Below are 23,852 nucleotides of genomic sequence, written 5' to 3' on the forward strand. Positions count from 1 at the left end.
CTTCAGGCAAATGGCGGGATGGTTCCTTGGAAAGGGCACAGCCTATTTGTTTCCCTATCCTTGACACAATTCGAGCTTGTGCTCCGTCTCATGTACATGTACATGTACATAGATACTCTGCAGATCATATTTAAATGCCTGGCAGAGGGTTCATCGAACCACCTTCACAATTCTCTATTATTCCAATCTTGTATAGCGCCCGGAAAGAATGAACACCAATATCTTTCCATACGAGCTCTGATTTCCCTTATTTTGTCATGGTGATCGTTCCTCCCTGTGTAGGTCGGTGTCAACAAAATATTTTCGCATTCGGAGGAGAAAGTTGGTGATTGGAATTTCGTGAGAAGATTCCGTCGCAACGAAAAACGCCTTTCTTTAACGATTTCCAGCCCAAATCCTGTATCATTTCTGTGACACTCTCCCCCATATTTCGCGATAATACAGAACGTGCTGCCTTTCTTTGAACTTTTTCAATGTACTCCGTCAGTCCCATCTAGTAAGGATCCCACACCGCGCAGCAGTATTCTAAAAGAGGACAGACAAGCATAGCGTAGGCAGTCTCCTTAGTAGATCTGTTACATTTTCCAAGTGTCCTGCCAATAAAACGCAGTCTTTGGTTCGCCTTCCCCACAACATTTTCTATGCGTTGCTTCCAATTTAGGTTGTTCGTAATTGTAATACCTAGGTATTTAGTTGAATTTACGGCTTTTAGATTAGACTGATTTATCGTGTAACCGAAGTTTAACGAGTTCCTTTTAGGACTCATGTGGATGACCTCACACTTTTCGTTAATCAGGGTCAACTGACACTTTTCGCACTATTCAGATATTTTTTATAAATCGTTTTGCAGTTTGTTTTGATCTTCTGATGACTTTATTAGTCGATAAACGACAGCGTCATCTGCAAACAACCGAAGACGGCTGCTCGGATTGTCTCCCAAATCGTTTATATAGATAAGGAACAGCAAAGGGCCTATAACACTACCTTGGGGAGCGCCAGAAATCACTTCTGTTTTACTCGATGACTTTCCGTCAGTTACTACGAACTGTGACCTCTCTGACAGGAAATCACAAATCCAGTCACATAACTGAGACGATATTCCATAAGCACGCAATTTCAATACGAGCCGCTTGTGTAGTACAATGTCAAAAACCTTCCGGAAATCCAAAAATACGGAATCTATCTGAAATCTCTTGTCAACAGCACTCTACACTTCATGTGAATAAAGAGCTAGGTGTGATTCACAGGAACGATGTTTTCTAAACCCATGTTGACTGTGTGTCAATAGACAGTTTTCTTCGAGGTAATTCATGATGTTCGAACTCAATATATGTTCTAAAATCCTGCTACAAATCGACGTTAACTGTTTGGGACCAGTAATTTAGTGGATTACTCATACTACCTTTCTTGGATATTGGTGTGACCTGTGCAACTTTCCAGTCTTTGGGTACGGATCTTTCGTCGAGCGAACGGTTGTATATGATTGTTAAGTATGGAGCTAATGCATCAGCATACTCCGAAAGGAACCTAACTGGTATACAGTCTGGACCAGAAGACTTGCTTTTATTGCTGGCCGGAGTGGCCACACGGTTCTAGGCAATACAGTCTGGAACCGAGCGACCGCTCCGGTCGCAGGTTCGAATCCTGCCTCGGGCATGGATGTGTGTGATGTCCTTAAGTTAGTTAGGTTTAAGTAGTTCTAAGTTCTAGGGGACTGATGACCTCAGCAGTTAAGTCCCATAGTGCTCACAGCCATTTTTTGAACTTGCTTTTATTAAGTGATTTGAGTTGCTTCACTACTCCGAGGATATTTACTTCTACGTTACTCATGTTAGCAGCTGTTCTTGATTCGAATTCTGGAATATTTACTTCGTCTTCGTTTGTGAAGGCATTTCGGAAGACTGTGTTTAGTAACTCTGCTTTGGCGCACTCTCTTCGATAATATCCCCATTGCTATCGCGCAGAGAAGGCATTGATTGTTTATTGCCGCTAACATACTTCACACGCGACAAGAATCTCTTTGGATTTTCTGCCAGGTTTCGAGACAACGTTTCGTTGTGGAAACTGTTATAGGCATCTCGCATTGAAGTTGCGATGTTATACCAAATCTTCCTTCCTTTAAGAACTACTATGTATGGCCACTCATAGAAGAGTGCATACTAAACTATTCCTCAACGTGCGTGGACGACGTTGTAAATAACTGGCCCAGTAACTGATATTGTCGTACAGATAGTTTTACTGATGTTGTACGTATGTTACACATTTTCCTTATAATTACGTAAGTTCGCAAGTTACCTGCAAACAGCTGTAGCCGCCGTCGAGTGGTTGTCGCCGCCGGAGTGGGGACGCGTAATGACCTCGCGACGCCGCGTATTCGCCGCAACATATAAGTGCGACCGTACCTGATGTCTGCACTCCACGTTCTGCAAGACATGCACCACCGACTGGTCCCCTTTTTCCTGCTCGTCGCCGGGATGGCGGTCGCTGAGTTAGGTAAGCTGCTCCACTCTCTCAGCAAACTACCCCATGCTGCGGGTATCAGGTTCATGCCTTAACGAGCTTGTGGTGATCCCAGGTGTTTTCTTAGCACGAAAAGAATATATGAACACATGTGTTGGCCAGCCGTGGTGACCGAGCGGTTCCAGGCGCTCCAGCCCGGAACCGCGTGACTGCTACTGTCGCAGGTTCGAATCCTGCCTCGGGCATGGGTGTGTGTGATGTCCTTAGGTTAGTTAGGTTTAAGTAGTTCTAAGTGCTAGGGGACTGATGACCTTGGATGTTAAGTCCCATAGTGCTCAGAGCCATTTGAACCATTTGAAAACATGTGTTGATTTTGTACTGACCGAACCTTTCATCTGATTCTGTATTCTACAGTTAGAAGGCCTGTCTGCAGTCCTCCCCAGTTTCTATACACAAGACACTACTATTGTCTTTAATTTCGCTATACTGAAGTTGTTGCAGTCCCACATTACTGCAGTTTTTGAACTGAACTAGGGCTTTATTTTCGATCAACTCGTCATTATAAAAACGTACTCAGAAAATGTGACAACGGCTGCTGAAAAAATGTTGTGCAAAGTGAAAATTGTAACACGATAGGACGTCGGAATTATTTTTACCTTCCTGGGGAACCCTTAAAAACAATGCTACAGATAATAATTGTAAGTGTACAACTTAGTTTGCAAGTAACAATGTGATACTACCGTATTAGTGTAAAAGAGTTCTATAGTGCGAATCACAATTGTTGAAATAAAAATTAAGATGTCAATGAATTATTAAATATGGTTGACGTTTCAAGATTCTATAACAACTGAAAATGAAATTTACGCCTGAAATAGGCTAAGCTCCCATAATCTGCACAATTTCCAGCATTTTTATGGTTACTGGAGCACTGATAATGTGCAGCCCATTTTCTCAGACACATATGCCGAAAGTCAGTAACTAAATTTACTACACCTTCAAAGATATAACATAGCAGGTGTTGAGATGCAACGTGGTACTATTTACAACCAGGTGTTCTCATTACAAATTGCACCACTACAAATAAAATACTTTTTTCTTCACGCTTACTTCCACATATTGGGTATAGAACCGTACGCAACATCTGAGGCACTTAATCATTCCTCCTGGTCAACGGCGTACATGTTGTAGAACAGCTTGAAGATCTATTGCCTCACTTGATTCTACCAGTTATAGTTTCGTTCGACTTATTTCTGTTCTTTTAATATTTTTTATGAAGCCTCTTTTCCCTAAACAGACAAGTAAGTTAATCTACTTCTAATTCTTTTTTATGGAGTTGGGACAGAAGAGGTGTTGTGTGAGCCTAATTAAACTTTCCTACTACTTTTTTATTTTGTGGGTATCTGATTCAGGAGTGTATCTTTCCCATTAGCTTACCTTGATGTCGCTGGGAGTTCTTGAATTGCCGTCCATTCATTTCTTCATACTCATATCTAGCTTCTGATTTTGGTTGGTTTATCGTCGCCAAGAAGTCTGTTCAACCGCCAGATTCCAGTTTTTACGTCACTGGAAGCATTTTGGCCCCAGGCGGTCAGCAAGTAACAGTTCCGAAGACGGTAGCGAATGCGTGGGAGTACTAACGTTTGTATTGATTTGTAACATAGTTTTTACAATGAGGAGAATACTATATGTCGTAAAATCGACGGTAACTACAAAATGACACAGTTGTCACTCTTTAGCTTCCAAAGGGTCCGGTAAGGTACGAAATAGTACATTACGGGACATTCAGTTTACCATTTTCTTGTCACGTACAGATGTTTACTGAATAATGTCGTTTATCTTTCATAACAAAATATTACACGTAAGTACTGGTAGATCTGGTGTTTTGCAAAGAGACGTTGTATATCTACCCAAGAAGGTCAAGTTTCGTTCATCCATATTAGTGAATTTATAGTGTAGGAAATCTATACGGAATGTAATATCTATATTATTTAAGGTACGAAATAAGCCATCACAGCTGTAGCTTAAGAGAAAACAACATAGACATGATAATAAGTCGTCAAAAGCAACACAACAATACTGCTTCCCAACTTAGAGTAAACGAGCTCCACAATTGTTGCTAAATTTGAACCTCAAACGGCAAGAATCATCAACATATCCGCTTTTGAAGGGAAATAACCACATTTACAAAATTATTCGTGCATTAGAAAGCCATACAAAAATGTTTATATTCTCTTGCTTCCAGCGGAATAAGCTGCCAACATACGCATATTCAAAAGTATTTCCCCGTGAATGAGTTGTAGCTTACGTCACTGATGCTCGAAAGTATTTCCCCGTGAATGAGTTGTAGCTTACGTCATTGAATCAGTGTGGTACGGATGATTTTACGAGTGTTTCATGGAAATCCATGTCTCTTGGAAATTTACTAACGCACGGAGTGCACATTTATAACAACTATTTCGTTAATTAAGTAGAAAATAATTAAAAACGAACGTTATCATTTCAACACACGTGACTGTCTGCCTCTTCACCACTTGGAGCGTTAGTGTCGCTCCATCTCTCAACCGGTAAAAACTTTCGTAGCAGAGAGTGTTGTGGCAGCGTTTATTAGACTGTGTTATAACACTGAAGGATACCACCGTCTAATAATTGCAACCACGACACTCTTCGCTGCGAAAGTAGTTACCGTTTGGCAGTTGGAGCGACACTAACGCTCCAAGCAGTGGAGAGGCAGACAGTCACATGTGTCGAAAAGACGGTTCTAGGCGCTTCAGTCTGGAACCACGCGACCGCTCCTGCCTCGGGCATGGATGTGTGTGATGCCCTTAGGTTAATTAGGTTTAAGTAGTTCGAAGTTCTAGGGGACTGATGACCTCAGATGTTAAGTCCCATAGTGCTCAAAGCCATTTGAACCATTGAGCCTTAAAGCTTTTTTAGGCCTCAACTTAAACCTAACTAACCTAAGGACATCACACACATCCATGCTCGAGGCAGGATTCGAACCTGTGACCGTAGCGGTCACGAGGTTCCAGACTGTAGCGCCTAGAACCGCTCGGCCACCCCGGCCGACAAGTTCTAAGGAAAAGAGATTGAAACGAAACCTGGAGTGCAGTCCTTCTTATAATTGATCGAGTCTAAAATAATTCTCAGCCTCTGTAGGATCTCAAGTGGATATTGCTATATCCGCGGACTGCGGAAAGAAGAGTTTCCAATTAAGGACATTATTAGCTCTATTCCAGGATGCATTGAGGGCTATTTCCAGTTACGTGTTGGGCGAAAGAAATTTGGTCCGTGCACACCGTGACCTCTTGTGGCGCAGACGAAGAACCTGGTGGCCAGCGATGAGAGTCTGCGTGTACAAGAAAACAAGCAAAGCTGGTCCGTACTCGGTCCGGGGCTGGCTTCACAAGTCTTTTCAGCGGGTGGCCGGAATTTCAATCGCTTCGCCTTGATATATTATCTATCTACTCTATCTTCGATTTAAGAATTTAACACTGGACATATCCATCTCGATAAGGTCCGTCTCTAATGACCTAGATGCTGACAGGACGTTAAACCCTAATCTTCCTTTCGAGAATTCAGTCCTTCACGTGAGTCTCATAGCAATCCGTTGTGTAGGAAATGGCCTTTTTATTGGTGTCCGAGCAACGGTGTGATGTTCAGGTACGTGTAGCGCGTACAGTGTTTTGTAGACCTGTCGCGCAATGAGGAGCCCTCGCCTGATTTGAAGCTGTGTCTCACTAGGCTCAACGAACAGGTTCAGTACGAAGATATTGCTAAAGGCTATGGTGGACAGCCATACTCCTTCATGGTGCATCACTTCCAACAGTTTTAAATAAGAGGACCTTGCCGTCCCATAAAGCGCGCACCCACACTGAAGCAAAGATCGCACGAACGCCCCGTAAAACCAGAGGAGTGAAGTTCGGTCGGCTCTCCATGAAATTTGGCCATTGTATTTTAGAGTCCTTCCAAAGGCATCTTCTCAAGTTCCAAAATATGGCAACCATTTCAGATTAGAATCGAATGTGAGACCTAGCAACTTCACAGTGTCTCTAAAATTAAGAAAGGGTCTCTCATGCCCAGCACAGAAAGATCTAAACTGGAACACGGCCGGTTAAGAAGAATGCACACAGACTTCTCAGTGGAGAAATTAAAACCACTCTTCTCCGCCCATAGCTCCAACCATTTAACAGTCTGTTGCATCTCATGAGTTTTCGCGGCAAGGCGTAAGGAGGGACAAATGACAGAGAAGTCGTCAACAAACAAACGTCACTGTATAAGACATTTTACTAATGACGTGACTGTATTACTGGCAGTGGCAAAGACACTAACACTTAAAACTCTGCCTTGACGGACACTGTTTTCGCCTGAAAGACACCAGAATGGCAAAATAGCGTGGTGAGAGTAAGAGGAGCATAAAGTTAGGAAGAAATTCTCGAAATTTTCATCTATGAAGCTGCCCGAAAATAATATCCCTCCATGTAGTATTATAGCTGAACCGTGGATTTACTTTCAAAATCTTTTCTTAAAGAATTTACTTTATTTACTAGCGATTCATGAAGAACATTAACACATTTAATGACACAAAGTGAGCGTGGAAGTAGTTGCCAGTGGGTAACTGATGAAAACAAATTTCTTTCAACAAATGGAAATTTTATTCCTAAAAACCCTTTCTTAAAAAAAAAACAGATTTAAAAATTATAATCAGAAAGCACCCTCTAAATATTAAGTTACAATTTATTCAGGGGCAAAATAACAATATTTTTTTGTTGACAATATGAGCTTTCGGGCTGAGAACCTTGCCGCTCCCTTTTTACACGGCCGTAGTCACGACTGCTCACAACAACCTATGAAAGACTACACTGGTGCAAATCTGCAACACACCCGATTACTTTAAACTAAAAATTTTAACAACTCACACAAACACATAAACTATGCACCCGTAGGAGGGATGGAAATAGTACAAAACACTCACATTAAAAAAATTACTTGCCACCGAAAGTGCAACTTGTTTTTAAAAGAAAGCTCTTACGGTGGAAGGGTGGCAACTTTATATACTAAATTGACCATTTAAATAAAAACCTATGAAATGCAGTCTTACATAGAATGTACAAACATGCTCTACATTACACATATACCGCCTCTCAAGATTATAGGCAAGATAAAAACATATTCCAGGAATTAGGCCTTTACACCTTAAGCAATAAATTCTTTAACACTGAATCCGACAAACATGACAGAGGCAGCTATTAACGTATGGCAGACTGACAGAAGGATTACTGAACAATCCGAACCTCAGATTGCTCTATACCGCCCCAACTCCACAAGGGAAAAACGGACCACCCAATTCATAAATAACCACCTTCCCGTGAATGGGCAAACGGAGAAGAATGGTGGGACGACCCCAAAACAAAGCGGCAGGTGACCTCACCATGAAAACAAGTAGAATTCAACAAGTAAATGAAACAACATATCTCCAATCATTCAACTTCTAATAAACTGCGATTTTTGGCGAAGACCTGGCGCAGCACCCCCAACGCTCTCCCGAACCGTCTGCTGCCAGCCGCTTCAACGGACGCAGGAAGGCGCGCCGATCTCCCGTCTGACGGTGTCGCAGCTCGCACCGGCCAGACTGGTGTCGTGGGTTGACTCCTGTTGCTCTCGTGTCGACCGCGAAGCCACTACCCCTTTCTATACGGCGCGGCCCACTGGACTCACGTGGGGACCCCACATGCGCCGACACTGAAGGCGGAGAAGTCATCTTGTGTCTCATTGCGCGACAGACCAACCGACCGATCCAGCCGCCAATGACCGTTGCCCGCGCAACTCGAGCAGACTGCCGGCCTAACGCACAGAGTCAGATGCAGGAACTCAGCCCCAACCGGGCGACCACTAGCTGAGTTCTGTTACTGTTGGAACGGCAAGACACTCATTTTCTGGCTTTAAAGTTTGATCCAAACGACAGACATACTAGCACTCTGACGACAGACAGACACTAACTGCCGCACAAATACGAACGAGAGACGGACCAGCAACTGGTGACGCGAGACTGACCCAGCCTCACTCCCTGACTGACCACCTGCCACTGGCGAGCTTACAGCGCCCCTTAAATGCACGTGAACAGGCAACCTTTCCCCTTTGCCACCAGAGTGAGACACCAAAGTTGCGATTGTCACCGCGGCACCACCACCGGAAACGGAGGGCGACTGCTTCACACTATGCGCTGCTGCGCGCTCTTCAAAACAGCTAATTTTACCACAGCTCAATAGCCTTGTCAATGTCAAAATATACTCAGGAGGTGATGCTGTTGCAGGAAATCCTGTTGTATAACCGCTGTAGTCGATTCAGGTTAGCAAATGTGAAGAGATACGTTCTTATCCGCCGGCCGAGATGGCCGAGCGGTTCTAGGCGCTACATCTGGAACCGCGCGACCGCTGCGGTCGCAGGTTCGAATCCTGGATGTGTGTGATGTCCTTAGGTTAGTTAGGTTTAAGCAGTTCTAAGTTCTAGGGGACTGCTCAGAGCCATTTGAACCAGCCACCTTCTCATCCTAAGACCCAGTTAAAAGGCGGTTGACCATCGTCTCCAGCACAACGATAACTACTCGGGTTAGTGGATTCCTGAGTTTCAAAAGTGGAGTTAATACTGTCTCTCGTCACTAATAGGAAAAATGACCTGAAACTGAAATGAAGTTAAAAAGGGGAGGAGGATTTCTTTTCTCCACCTGTTTGCGGTGCCGTAACATGCTCTAATGAACCGCATCGGAATCTGGTGACCTGTCACGAGCTGCACATAGTTCAGGATCCATCTCCTGTATCGAGAAAGGGTAGTTGTATTCTTCACCAGTGATGGAGCTGAAGTCCCAAATGGCCTCTCAGTAGCTACTCTCTAGCTTTGAAAGCTGAATAGTGACTGGATGTTGCGCAAGTGTTGCAAAATAGGCAACCAGTGTCTACGAAATGTATCACGGGTTGGGCGGCAGACCCCATTAGAAATTGGAAATTTGTGTAAGTACCAATGGGACCAAACTGCTGAGATTGTCGGTCTCTAGGCTTACACACTACTTAATCTAACTTAAACTAACTTACACTAAGGACAGCATACACACCCATGCCAGAGGTAAGACTCGAACCTTAGAAGGGGGTGGGGGTGGGGGGGGGGGGGCACCACGCGGCACGCGAACCGTAGCAAGGCGGCCAAGACCGCGTGGCCACAGACTCCCATTTTCCCATAACAACAGCAAAGCGGCACCTCCCTCTTCTCCCAGAAATCAACCAGGTGGTTTGCCAAACAATTTCTGGTGGAACGGTTCATAGTGGTAAAAAGCAGTTACTGCAGCAGTTACTACGGGTTGTTCTCCCTAATAATTTGGCGACATTTTGCCTTCACGACCCGAATGATCAGTAGGTTCTTCGCATTTGGTCGACACTTGACCCTATTCAGAACCACCCACATGGTCCTGATTGCAGAGCAGCATTCGCTGATCCACCAATGGGAAGGCTGCCTTTTTAGCTGTTCTGAATACTTCAGAATGGAACCCTGAGTCACGTGATGGTTAAGTTTGCTGTGTGACCCATCCAATCACCGACACTGTTATAGTGATTAAACGACGCAAGTTTGCCGTATAGCGTCCTCTCGGCCCTACTGAACACTCAGCCTAGCAGTCTTTCGGGGACTACTCTGTCTGTGGGTGAACCGAGACTGCAGCGTGATCACTTGAGTGCACATCATCGACCACTTCACTTTGAACGGCCTGTACAAGGATTTATAACACTATGCCCTAATAACTGAACCTTTAGTTCTGTCACGGGAAAAGCTACGTAAAACACTAATGTCACGTGAAACACGGTAATGTTACCCTCTGAGAGGATTTCAAAGTTCGACTGTGCGTGTGTCAAATGGAAAAGGGTCTCGGATTACAAGTTGACAGTAAAACCAAACGGGGCTTAACCTTGGGAGTTACTAGAAGTGGTAAAATTGTAAGTGACAGAAAAAAATAACGGTCGCCAGCCTAATCAGGTACATTAATTTGGAAATATATATTTGAGAAAATTGGATATTAGAAATTGAAGTTACTTTTGTTGAGATTTTCCTTTGAATAGCAAACAGGATACAGTGCACTCTGTACTGTGTGTAGCAGCAGTTACCAATAACACACACACCAGTACATTATGGGGACCAAAATTGCACCGAGCTCATACTGATGATGGCATTACTGAATCAAAATACTGAAACATCACTGCATTAAGTGCAGAACTAATTTTGGACATGAGGTGCTTCTATCTTGACTGACATGAATAACACAAATAAAAGATGAATAACATCTTAAATACACTGTTTAAGCTCTTATGCATACAGCTGTTTTCATTAGTAACAGGAATAGTTCATTTTTTCTTAACAGGAGAACAATGTGATGGGGACCCATAAACTGGTATAGTTTCACTAGCCAAGGTTCTTTGATTACTGTAAATGTAAAACTATTTCTGAAAGCTAATCATTCGTTTAAATTACTTTGCAAGGTAATAAAATGCAACCATAGGCTTAATTAACTTCAAAAGGAACCATTCATGTTGGGTATCAAAACTACACTATCTTTGAAAATGTGCATAACTTCACTTCTAATAGTACTGCCGCAAATCGATTCATTTAAGATTTATATGTACTTGTTCTTTAACCACCTGTGAAGCTGTTATTCTTGGAAATAATATTTACACAATCTTGCACTGTAACTCTACAAAACTATATTTTGTAATAAACTAAAGATACTGTAGCAAAAGCCAACCAACTTCGCTTTTATGGTTTTAGCTTTCAAAAATTAAGGTTTTCTCTTTATTATTGATTGATTTTTAAATTTGTGTACTTAAAGTTCCTACCTTAACAATTTCACTTGTAGTAGTCAAAAAATGGCTCTGAGCACTATGGGACTCAACTGCTGTGGTCATAAGTCCCCTAGAACTTAGAACTACTTAAACCTAACTAACCTAAGGACATCACACACATCCATGCCCGAGGCAGGATTCGAACCTGCGACCGTAGCGGTCGTGCGGTTCCAGACTGTAGCGCCTTTAACCGCTCGGTCACACTTGGAGTAGTCCATAAACAAAGCACTGATCACGAACTTTACTCTTACTTTAACTTTTACTACTCCTTTTACTTTAGACAAAAATCACCTTTAAACAATGAATGCCAGAATTCAGGATACTCGGTTTTAGTAGCACTTAGATGAGGACCCTGCGTAGGTTCGTGATCAGAATTGAAGTTATGATTTCGAACACGAATTGATGATTTATGTGAATATTATTGAAAGAACACACAAATTAACTGTTCCATGCCAATGTCCATTGCGTAACTGAATGTATGAAGTCGGTGAAGCTGTGGCGAGGATTAGTGGCAGGCGAAATGGCTGCTAACTGTACTCACGGCTCTTGTGTGAATGCTATATAAAATCTCTTCTTATCGTCGGATTTTCAACATATTAGAGCCTTTCCATTATTCCATGAATACCAGATAATAGCCAGATCCACATCCGAGGCAAATCCCTTCTAATTCAGCTTCCAATTGCCTCTTTTAGCACCGTCGAGGTGTACCGTGCTAAGGCTAGCCACACACTACGTGCCGTTCACACAAAGGAGCCGTTCAGTTCGACCGCGAAACCCACCTTTTAAATCGCTCGATGCCACTTTAGTTGCTGAGGGACTTCCCTACAGCGTTTACATGTTACAAATAGAAGAGCCCTAAGTATGACCCAGCTTTTAACAGCCCCGTGGGATAGCCGCACGGTCTTGGCGCCTTCTCACGGACCGGGCGGCTCCCCGCCGTCGGAGGTTCGAGTCCTGTCTCGGGCTTGGGTCTGTGTGTTGTCCTTGTTAGATTAAGTAGTGCGTAAGCTTAGTGACCGATGACCTCAGCCGTTTGGTCCCATAAGACCTTACCACAAATTTCCAACTACACTCCTGGAAATGGAAAAAAGAACACATTGACACCGGTGTGTCAGACCCACCATACTTGCTCCGGACACTGCGAGAGGGCTGTACAAGCAATGATCACACGCACGGCACAGCGGACACACCAGGAACCGCGGTGTTGGCCGTCGAATGGCGCTAGCTGCGCAGCATTTGTGCACCGCCGCCGTCAGTGTCAGCCAGTTTGCCGTGGCATACGGAGCTCCATCGCAGTCTTTAACACTGGTAGCATGCCGCGACAGCGTGGACGTGAACCGTATGTGCAGTTGACGGACTTTGAGCGAGGGCGTATAGTGGGCATGCGGGAGGCCGGGTGGACGTACCGCCGAATCGCTCAACACGTGGGGCGTGAGGTCTCCACAGTACATCGATGTTGTCGCCAGTGGTCGGCGGAAGGTGCACGTGTCCGTCGACCTGGGACCGGACCGCAGCGACGCACGGATGCACGCCAAGACCGTAGGATCCTACGCAGTGCCGTAGGGGACCGCACCGCCACTTCCCAGCAAATTAGGGACACTGTTGCTCCTGGGGTATCGGCGAGGACCATTCGCAACCGTCTCCATGAAGCTGGGCTACGGTCCCGCACACCGTTAGGCCGTCTTCCGCTCACGCCCCAACATCGTGCAGTCCGCCTCCAGTGGTGTCGCGACAGGCGTGAATGGAGGGACGAATGGAGACGTGTCGTCTTCAGCGATGAGAGTCGCTTCTGCCTTGGTGCCAATGATGGTCGTATGCGTGTTTGGCGCCGTGCAGGTGAGCGCCACAATCAGGACTGCATACGACCGAGGCACACAGGGCCAACACCCGGCATCATGGTGTGGGGAGCGATCTCCTACACTGGCCATCACCACTGGTGATCGTCGAGGGGACACTGAATAGTGCACGGTACATCCAAACTGTCATCGAACCCATCGTTCTACCATTCCTAGACCGGCAAGGGAACTTGCTGTTCCAACAGGACAATGCACGTCCGCATGTATCCCGTGCCGCCCAACGTGCTCTAGAAGGTGTAAGTCAACTACCCTGGCCAGCAAGATCTCCGGATCTGTCCCCCATTGAGCATGTTTGGGACTGGATGAAGCGTCGTCTCACGCGGTCTGCACGTCCAACACAAACGCTGGTCCAACTGAGGCGCCAGGTGGAAATGGCATGGCAAGCCGTTCCACAGGACTACATCCAGCATCTCTACGATCGTCTCCATGGGAGAATAGCAGCCTGCATTGCTGCGAAAGGTGGATATACACTGTACTAGTGCCGACATTGTGCATGCTCTGTTGCCTGTGTCTATGTGCCTGTGGTTCTGTCAGTGTGATCATGTGATGTATCTGACCCCAGGAATGTGTCAATAAAGTTTCCCCTTCCTGGGACAATGAATTCACGGTGTTCTTATTTCAATTTCCAGGAGTGTATTAACAAACATACTTCTTTCATAAACCCATTCATATTATAATAATTTAATATTTCGACATATTCTTTGGTTTTTTCATGTATACTTTACAAAAATATATCCTAATGGATATAAGTGTTACAGACTGGAGAGCACACCGAGAGATAGGTACCAGGGTACGGCTCTGTTGAGCTGCTGAACTGCCTGCTCTGCTCCACACTCAAGAAAACACACATAAGGTCATGAAAAGAATGGCAATTATTCTATCCCTGGGACAGATGACTGCTGAGCCAAAGGGATGTCGCATGCATTACCACCACCACAGAGAATGAAGTAAGGAGATCACAGAGAGTCTCTTCGTCTTGCACCTCACTGGGACCCGCTGGAATGATCAGATTGTCAACATATGAGATGTTTGCAGTGTTACAACGATCAGTTATAGGCCGGCTGTCAGAGAGAGAAGCTAGCAGTGGTGGGCGTGATTTACAAAACTGCCACACTTCTATCTGCTCTCTCTCTCCGCTCTCGCAGTCGTTTTTGGGAGGCCAGTAGCCAGATGGCTGAGGGGCATTACCGAATTAATAATATATCTCCCGAAGACACAAACACATTGGTCTATGCATGAGCCAATGGACGTAGTTCCTCTACATGTGTCCCGAACCGCCGAAGTTCCATTGAAAATAAAGTATGGAAGCCAACTTAATGGTCATGTGTTCCTCTGTTTTTGTCTCCGTGGTGGGGAGACTAAAGCTGTGCAATGTAGGGGGGGGGGGGGGCAGGGGGGAGGAAGTGTTACCCGAGGGACTTGCCATTTCCCTCAGAAAGAAGTCCACGTCCATACCGTCGATGGTATCATCGTCGTCTCATTTAGCAGACAAGACGAAAGTCGCATAGTCTAATGATTCTGGACATGATGATTTTGGCCTGCCAGTTTCCGTCACCAGCTTTGATTTTGGGGCAAGGCCACTATAACAGGAACATTTTCCTGAGCCTCTCCTACTACCTGCCGTGAGGGTCTGATATCTTTTCTGACAGTGTACTCGACAAAAGTCATTATTGCTTTGGTAGGCAGACATAGTTGTTGGACTTGTGGTGGAGGATTTCCGCTGCATTTTCAAGGTGAGGTGGATGTGCTGTGCTCAGCTGTCAGAGTCTGGTTGCGAACAGTAGTCTTCTGTAAAGGCTGCTTCAGTGCTGATGCAATCAGTTCGACGGAAATGGGTGGCTGCAACACCTCAAACGTCTTCTTCGCGTCAAACTATGAGATTCTGTATGTGATTTTAATCTTCTGGATTCTTTCTCTTCCGGGAAAATGGACGTTCCTTGCTCACAACTGGAAGGACTCGGGAACAATTGACACAGATAGGTGGTGCAGCACAGTGGATACCTGGTACGTGGTGACAGGGTGCCTGAATATTACAGTCCATGGTGGTGTGACCAAAGTTTTGACGTCGAAAGCAGCATATCAGATTAAGTACGTAGCGCCTAACTTCAACATGACGAAAGTCTGCTGGAAAATACTGAGGAAACTTTTATAGACTGAAAGCCAAGATATAAGACGCTGGCTTCTGAAGCTCACCATCAACACTTTTCTAACGATTCTATATTTCAGGGACTCGTTTGCTTTCCCATTCCTTGGAGTTCTTCGATTTGTGCGAGGGGCGTCCAATGTCTTATGCAACAGACTTTTTTCTGAAGGCAGGTTGATTTTAGTCCGAATTCCAATACAATATATTATTATATTATTCCCCTCTTTTTTGGCTAAAAAACTCTCTTTTCAACATAATCTCCGTTGAATGCGATGGCCTGGCTCCACCTTATTGGAGGGGGGAGGGGGTTGTACGCTCATATGGTAGCACTCTACTGCTCGATGCCGGAACCAGCATCTTGCTGCATCAATAACAATCCCATCATCCACGAACTGCTTCCCGTGGAGCGAAACAGATGGAAGTCAGAAGGCGCAAGAGCCGGCCTATAGGGTAGATGAGGAAGAAGAAGCCAGAGAAGTTTTATTAGCTCCTCTCTGGAGGGTGCAGACTTGTGTGAAACCTTGTGTTGTCATGGAAAATGAAAGTCCGATTGCATATTTCTGGCGACGAGCATGTTGAAGTCCTTTTTCAATTTCCTGATTGTATCACGATACACTTCTGAGTTGATGTTTGCACCATGAAGGTGGAATTCAAATAAAATTGCTCCTTCAGAGTCCCAGAGGACCATCTCCATTGCTTTACTGGCTGAGGGTGTGGCTTTGAACTTCTTAGAAGAGGTGGTCAGCAACTATTCAGAGTCCGCAGCTCGTGGTCGTGCGGTAGCGTTCTCGCTTCCCGCGCCCGGGTTCCCGATTTCGATTCCCGGCGGTGTCAGGGATTTTCTCTGCCTCGTGATGAGTGGGTGTTGTGTGACGTCCTTAGGTTAGTTAGGTTTAAGTAGTTCTAAGCTCTAGGGAACTGATGACCATAGATGTTAAGTCCCATAGTGCTCAGAGCCATTTGAACCATTTGAACTATCCAGAGCGACGTTAAGTGGAATGACCACATAAATCAAATAGCGGGTAAACCAGATGCTAGACTCAGATTTATAGGAGGCATCTTAAGGAAATGTAACGCATCCGCAAAGGAAGCTGCTTATAAGGCACTTGTTCCACCGCTTCTTGAGTACTGTTCATGATGAATCCCTACCAGGCAGGACTGATAGAAGAGCTGACGAAGAGCGGCACCCTTCGTCACGGGATCTTTTAGCCGGCGCGAAAGCATTACGGAGATGCGCAACAAATTCCATTGGCAAAATTTATAAGAGAGACATTTTGCATCACGCAGAGATTTTCTATTGAAACTTCGAGAGAGTAGTTTCTGGGAAGAGTCGGACAGCATATTACACTACTGGCCATTAAAATTGCTACACCACGAAGAAGACGTACTACAGACGCGAAATTTAACCGACAGGAGGAAGATACTGTGATATGCAGATGATTAGCTTTTCAGAGCATTCACACAAGATTGGCGTTGGTGGCGACATCTACAACGTGCTGACATGGGGAAAGGTCCAACCGATTTGCCTGGTGAAACGTTGTTGTGATGTCTCGTGTGAGGAGGAGAAATGCGTACCATTACGTTTCCGTCTTTGATAAAGGTCGGATTGTAGCCTATCACGATTGCGGTTTATCGTATCGCGACATTGCTGCTCGCGTTGGTCGAGATCCAAGGACTATTAGCAGGATATGGAATCGGTGGGTTCAGGGGGTAATATGGAACGCCGTGCTGGATTCCAACCGCCTCGTATCACTAGCTGTCGAGATGACAGGCATCTTAGTCGCATGGCTGTAACGGATCGTGCAGCCACGTCTCGATCCCTGAGTCAACAGATGGGGACGTTTGCAAGACGACAACAATCTGCACGAACAGTTGGACGACGTTTGCGGCAGCATGGACTATCAGCTCGGAGACCATGGCTGCGGTTACTCTTGACGCTGCATCACGGACAGGAGCGCCTGCGATGGTGTACTCAACGACGAACCTGGGTACACGAATGACAAAACGTCATTTTTTCGGATGTATCCAGGTTTTGTTTACAGCATCATGATGGTCACATCCGTGTTTGGCGACATCGCGGTGAACGCACATTGGAAGGGTGTATTCCTCATCGCCATACTGGCGTATCACCCGGCGTGATGGTATGGGGTGCCATTGGTTACACGTCTCGGTCACCTCTTGTTCGCATTGACGGCACTTTGAAGAGTGGACGTTACATTTCAGATGTGTTACGACCCGTGGCTCTACCCTTCATTCGATCCCTGCGAAACCCTACATTTCAGCAGGATAATGCATGACCACATGTTGCAGGTCTTATAGGGGCTCTTTCGACTGTTGTCCTGGCCAGCGCATTCTCCAGATCTCACACCAATTGAGAACGTCTGGTCAATGGTGGCCGAGCAACTGGCCCGTCACAATACGCCAGTCACTAGTCTTGATGAACTGTGGTATCGTGTTGAAGCTGCATGGGCACCTGTACCTGTACACGCCATCCAAGCTCTGTTTAACTGAATGCCCAGGTGTATCAAGGCCGTTATTACGGCCAGAGGTGGTTTTTCTGGGTACTGATTTCTGAGGCTCTATGCACCTAAATTGCATGAAAATATAATCAAATGTCAGTTCTAGTATAATATATGTGTCCAGTGAATACCCGTTTATCATCTCCGTTTGTTCTTGGTGTTGCAATTTTAATGGCCAGTAGTGTACTTTCCCCCACATACGCCTCGCGTATTGACCACAAGAAGAAAATTCGAGAAATCAGAGCCAGTACAGAAGCTTATTGACAATCATGCTTCCCACGCGCCACTCCCGAGTGGACAGGGTTGGACCGCTCAGTTAGCGGAACAAAAGTAAACTCCGCCACACTCCATTGGGTGGCTTGCGGACTATGATCGACACGCGAGGTGTCACTTCATGGCATTCCGTTTTGTTTCCGGATCCTTAACAGGGTGTACGATGATCACAGGCGGCGGTGCATGTTCTGCAACGTATTTTCCAAGCTGGTCTCAAGGCTGGAAAAGACTTCTTCTGGTAGGGCGTTCCATTCCTGCACCAGCACTGCTGCATGGTCGTTGGTGTGTGTGATATTGCCGCAAAACGTATCTCCAACACATCCCACGTGTGTTCGATGCGATTTAAGCAGTGGGATCGGGTAGGATAGTGCATTCACCGAATCTCCTCTCTTCCAACAGCTCCTGCACTGTTCGATGCGGTAGATTATTTTCACCCATAAAAATAGTCAGGGTTGGATGAACCCTTGAAGAGACACTCAAGCGGAAAGAGTACAATGTTACAACAACGTTGAGCAGTATGTTTACCGTGTTCAAAGATTTGGAGGCTAGTATTGCCATGCAACATTATACCCCCCATGGATCACAAAAACGACGAAGTATTCTGGGCGTATTCTCCTATGGCGAGTTGTGGGAATACGTCATGCACCCAGGAAAATTGTCGAACATGATCGGCAGGCAGATGTGGCCAAGCGGTTCTAGGCGCTTTAGTCTGGAACCGCGCGACCGCTACGGTTGCAGGTTCGAATCCTGCCTCGAGCATGGATGTATGTGATATCCTTACGTTAGTTAGGTTTAAGTAGTTCTAAGTTCTAGGGGACTGATGACCTCAGATGTTAAGCCCCATAGTGCTGAGGGCGATTTTGAACGTGATCGTTTTGATGGTGCAGGTGTTATGGCGAGGGGAGGTAAAGTGTTGCATGCTTGTACTGACCTCCAAATCTTTGAGCAAATACACTCACCGGTCAACATTATTGAGACACTGTAATCATTCGCCATGCGCATTTTTTCAGTAGTGCATTCGGTTCTACCTCTATTTTTATCGATGCAGTGCAGGTGGAGGAATTCTTGGTCCACGATGATACTTGGCAAAAGGGCTGGGCTGCCCATCCCCCCAACGTAAATCCCACCGAGCGCGTGCGGGGTGCCTTGAGAAGGTGTAGGCCTACTGAAGCACATCTGCTTGCACAAACGACCTTCCACCAGCCCGCCCTCGAAGAGGAATGGAACATCCTACCATAACAACTCTTTATCAACCTTGTGGCCAACAAAGGAGCGTTGCAAATCATGTACTGTCGTCCGTGATGATTGCACGCACTGTTGAGGACCATGTCCCATTTTGTGTGTTCAGTGGACCATCATAAATCGCAATGACTTCAATGTGTTATAGTCTCCTAATAAAAATTTCATTTCTGAGCGTCTCATTGCGTATTTCTTTGAGTTATCTTCTGGCATATAGCAGTTCTTTCTTTGTACAGTCCAAGTTTCATGTAGCTATGTTGCTTGGCAGTGGCACATCATGCGGAAATTTTTTCGTCCTTATATTTTGCACCCCAGCGTACAACTGAGGTGCAGAGGCTGCTTTCTAATGACTGTTCTGCCCTACAGCCAAACATCTCACTGATGCGCAGCCCACCTTCAGATTGAGAATTTTTATAGACGTTTTTGCCATCCTCGCGATTCGAGCACTTAACTCAAGATATCCGTTCCCTGTGACACCTAACACTCCACCGCCGCGCTGGACTGTGGTCATTGTAGCGTGCCCAGAGCTTAGGGTTATAGAGAACTTTCGGCGCTCTCCGTTCCTCAACTCAGGATGCCGAGTTCGCTAAGCCTGTAGCCAGGAAACGAATGCTAAGCTTCCTGAGGTACTTGCCACGTAAAACGACCCGGGGACCGTTGTGGCTAAAATAAATGGCTCTGAGCACTATGGGACTTAACATCTGAGGTCATCAGTCACCTAGAACAACAACTTAAACCTAACTAACCTAAGGACATCACACACATCCATGCCCGAGGCAGGATTCGAACTTGCGACCGCAGCGGTCTCACGGTTCCAGACTGAAGCGCCTAGAGGCGCTCGGTCACAACGGCCGACGACCGTTGTGGCTTTACCGAAAATACCATGAATGCTGCATCAGTCCTCCCTTTCCTTCCCGCACATTGTTAAAACTCACTTTTTAGTACACAGAGTCTAGGGCGGCTTTCAATGTTGCTGCGCATATTGCCTCTAAATAAGTCCAGTTATATTTTACATAAATTGCAAACAGTCTTTACATTCTAGTAAAAGTAGAGGCTCTTAACTCCACAAACAGATGTTTAATTCCTCAGAGTAGAAAATAATCTTGAACCACTCTGCGCCAGAATTCTCAACAATCTGTTAGACTGTTCACATTGAGGCACGTTTGTAGGCGACCCCTAATCATGGTTTACTGACATTTTCCGAGATTTCCTTTCCACGACAATTTAGTACCGCAAACACGTACTCCCAGCTGATTAGCAGGATACGGCGATATATCCAGTTCCTTAGTTATCTTTAGAGCAAAATTTTTTTGGGATTCACTGAGGTACCCTCGTGCGCACTCCAGAGTACCGTTAGGGAGAATTGGGGAAAACGACTCGTTTTTTCCAACGGTAGCGTTCAAAAGCACTCTTCCTGCGGCCGTGAGATGACGAGACGCAAACATCGTAGATCGCTGTTAAAGGGGTGCGCAATAATGGTGCATTGCTCCGAAAAACTGCCTGGCTTCATTTCCACATAGCTTCCACTTCAAATGATGTAGTAAATCACTGCCGCGAGAGTTGATTTGTTGTAAATAATTTGGAATTATATTGGGGTTCTAAATAATTGAGATGCCGCATTTCCCATGGAAAAAGATTACCCGTCCTCACGTTCTAGTGGGCCAAGTCAGTTACAGCTATGTCCCACTTAGTTTGCTCTACATTAATTATGTGGTTTTTATAAATTCTTTTCTCAGTTGACTCAGAGTAAGCTGCAATATGCTATTTGAGATCTTCCGCGGCCATTATCCAGTTTGTTTACCTGAATTTCCGACAATTCGATCCTATAGCCTTCAGCCTTCTTAACTATCATCAAGACTGTTTGTCATAAAGGACGTATCTGGGAATTAGTAAGACTTTCGCTGAGGACTCCTTGTGATGAGCTGATTCAAAGCAGTAATTAGGTCTTCAGCATAACCCAGAAGTAATATCCTTTATACTATCTGAAGATGAGAACCAGTCGGCACCCGTGTTAAATTAGGAAGAGGGCTGTGTTTGGATCTTGGAACAAGGGACTGTTGGGCCTGATTAAATGTACTGTTATTTCACGATATGATAAACACTGATAAAATTCAAACACCTCATTTACTCTGTATTACACGTTGGTGAAACAGAACAAGTTGATCACGTATATGACTCATACGTCGATAGTAAAGACATATTTGCTTCTCTTGCATGTTATTAAGTGCAACAGCCAGATAAAATCTATATACATACTCTTCAATAGGTAGCTTCAAGATGCTGACAGTTTGCTCGATGTGTTAGTGGGACAATTCAAAAGGTCGTATAATTTACAAGGCTCTATCGTATGTTATGTAAGGAATGTGGCTTTCTGTTATCCACGGAAAGATTGAAAATGTCGACGATATGTCACGAGTACGATAAGTAAATATGTCAAAGGCCGGACTGTTTGTACAGAGAGCTCCTTATTGTTTACAGTGGCACCTCTGCTTTTCAAGACGTGTGCTGACGATGAACACAACGTTGCGGAATGTCGACGGCAGGCTCTACAGGAAGTGATACCCCTACTGGCCACTGGTAAGTAGAAACTCGCCTATCGTTAGAACACCACATAAGCATAAATCGTTAGTAACAGGAATTCCATCTTCCAAATGTAAGGACCACATAGCTTTAAATGCGACAAAAGATGTGCAAAGTTGCTTAGAGTAAAGTTCCAATTACGGTAAGCTTAGCTGCTCACTATTGAAAATATTAGAAAAAAGTTCAATTTTTAAGCTGTTAGTGTGCATTTCTGAAGCAATTTTCATGTGGAGGTGGAACGCCTGTTTAGCAGGACGAATTTTATGCTAGCCTTGTGTCCATGTTTGTCTATAGAGACTGACATACCTTCACTGTCAAGTCAGATTGTAAGAGTGAATGCGAGTGCGAGCGTTAGAAGCGCTAATAACAAAATATATTCACAGGAGCCATCTATGAGTTATACAAACTGTCCCAGGAAGATTGGTCTGTAGTCAGGAAGATGACATGAACGATCCTTCGGAACAAAACAGACTAGTAAACATGGGTTCTAAAATGCATACCTTGAGAGTTATGAGCACTTGTTAACAACATTCACTATCGTGGAAAACATTTCTTCTACTGAATAAGTGTTCATAGCTCTTGAGGTAGCGCATTTTAGAGCCCATGTTTACTAGACTTGTTTGCTTCGAATGCTCTTTCCTGTCATATCCCTAAATACTGCCCATTCCTGCTGGGAAACCCTGTATAGCGGTCTTTCCAAGATAGAGTCTCACGGGCTGGAACGCTCACGACCTCAGCTCACTGATGCTCTGGTGAGTGGAGCTGACGTCACGCGCGGTAATACCCTGCAGGCGCAAGTAAACGGATGTGCCTTCGCCTGTTTAGTAATCGTGGATATGAAGTTGTGACGGCAAGAAAGATGTCTAGAGGCAAAAGTCCACTGCCTGCTTCTTTGGGGAGAAAAACAGTGGCTGAGATTGACGTCCACAGTGCCTGTAAATGCAATTTACAAAGTCATTAATTCGCCTTCATGCATTGGATTACGATCTAATAGAAGAGGGTCCTCGTAAGAAACTTACTTCCTGTTTGAACAGCAACGTTCAAGAAGATGTAAGTTAAGAACATACAGAGGGGTCCAAAAAAATGTATCCACTGTTTAAAATTCCATAACTTGCAAACTAATTGACGGAGTTGTCTCATTTTTGGTGAAAGTGTAGCTTAAAGTCCAACTTAAAGGTATCACTGTAGGTGTTCGAAATGGTCACCATTAACATCCACACACAAATGATGCCGCCGAACTGCAGCACGAACTACTGACTGCAACGTGTTCAGTTGGATATTTGAACATCAATCTACAATGGATTCTCGAAGTTCATCCAATGTGTGTGGCTTTTGTTGATAAACGACGTCATTTAGTGTTCCCCACAGGTAAAAGTCCAGAGGAGTTAGGTCTGGGGAACGTGGTGGATACTCCACAGCACCTCTACGGCCTATCCATCTTCCTGGTAGATTTTCGTCGAGATACGCCCTAACACGATTTTGGTAGTGGGCTGGGGCACCATCTTGTTGAATGTAAGCTCTTCCGTCTCCATACAAGTCTCGGATGGCAGGTAAAATGGATGTCGGAAGCTTCTGAAGGTACACCTCACCGGTAACTGTGCCGTCAAAGAAGAATGGCCCAATCAAGCCCCGGTAAGACAACCCACACCACACATTTTACTCCTGGCAAATTTGAACTGTGCCTCATCAGACCACACAATCATCTCTGCAAGCTCTTCATCGTTGCGCACCATGTTAGTATACCACTCGCAGTACTCCATTCTACGATCTGGGTCATCCTCGTTCATTGCGCGTAGCAATCGTGGTATGTAGCACTTCCACTTTGCTGTCTTCAAAATTCGCCGAACACTTGGGCGACTCACTCCAGTTTCACGGACACACTGTCTCACAGACTTCTGTGGTGAGC

At 45.1% G+C, this 23,852-nt stretch overlaps 1 protein-coding gene across 1 annotated transcript in view; it reads left to right on the forward strand.

The window, feature by feature from the left end:
* Positions 1-2,408: 2,408 nt before the first annotated feature.
* LOC126094693 (putative beta-carotene-binding protein) overlaps positions 2,409-23,852 on the forward strand; it is a 113,634-nt gene continuing 92,190 nt past the window's right edge. Inside the window, exons 1-2 of the mRNA XM_049909218.1 lie at positions 2,409-2,493; positions 21,845-21,943. Coding sequence (XP_049765175.1) covers positions 2,433-2,493; positions 21,845-21,943 — 160 coding nt within the window. The 5' untranslated portion in view covers positions 2,409-2,432. The remainder of the gene's footprint in view (positions 2,494-21,844; positions 21,944-23,852) is intronic.

Source organism: Schistocerca cancellata, chromosome 8 (assembly GCF_023864275.1).
Source record: "Schistocerca cancellata isolate TAMUIC-IGC-003103 chromosome 8, iqSchCanc2.1, whole genome shotgun sequence".
NCBI lineage: Eukaryota > Metazoa > Arthropoda > Insecta > Orthoptera > Acrididae > Schistocerca > Schistocerca cancellata.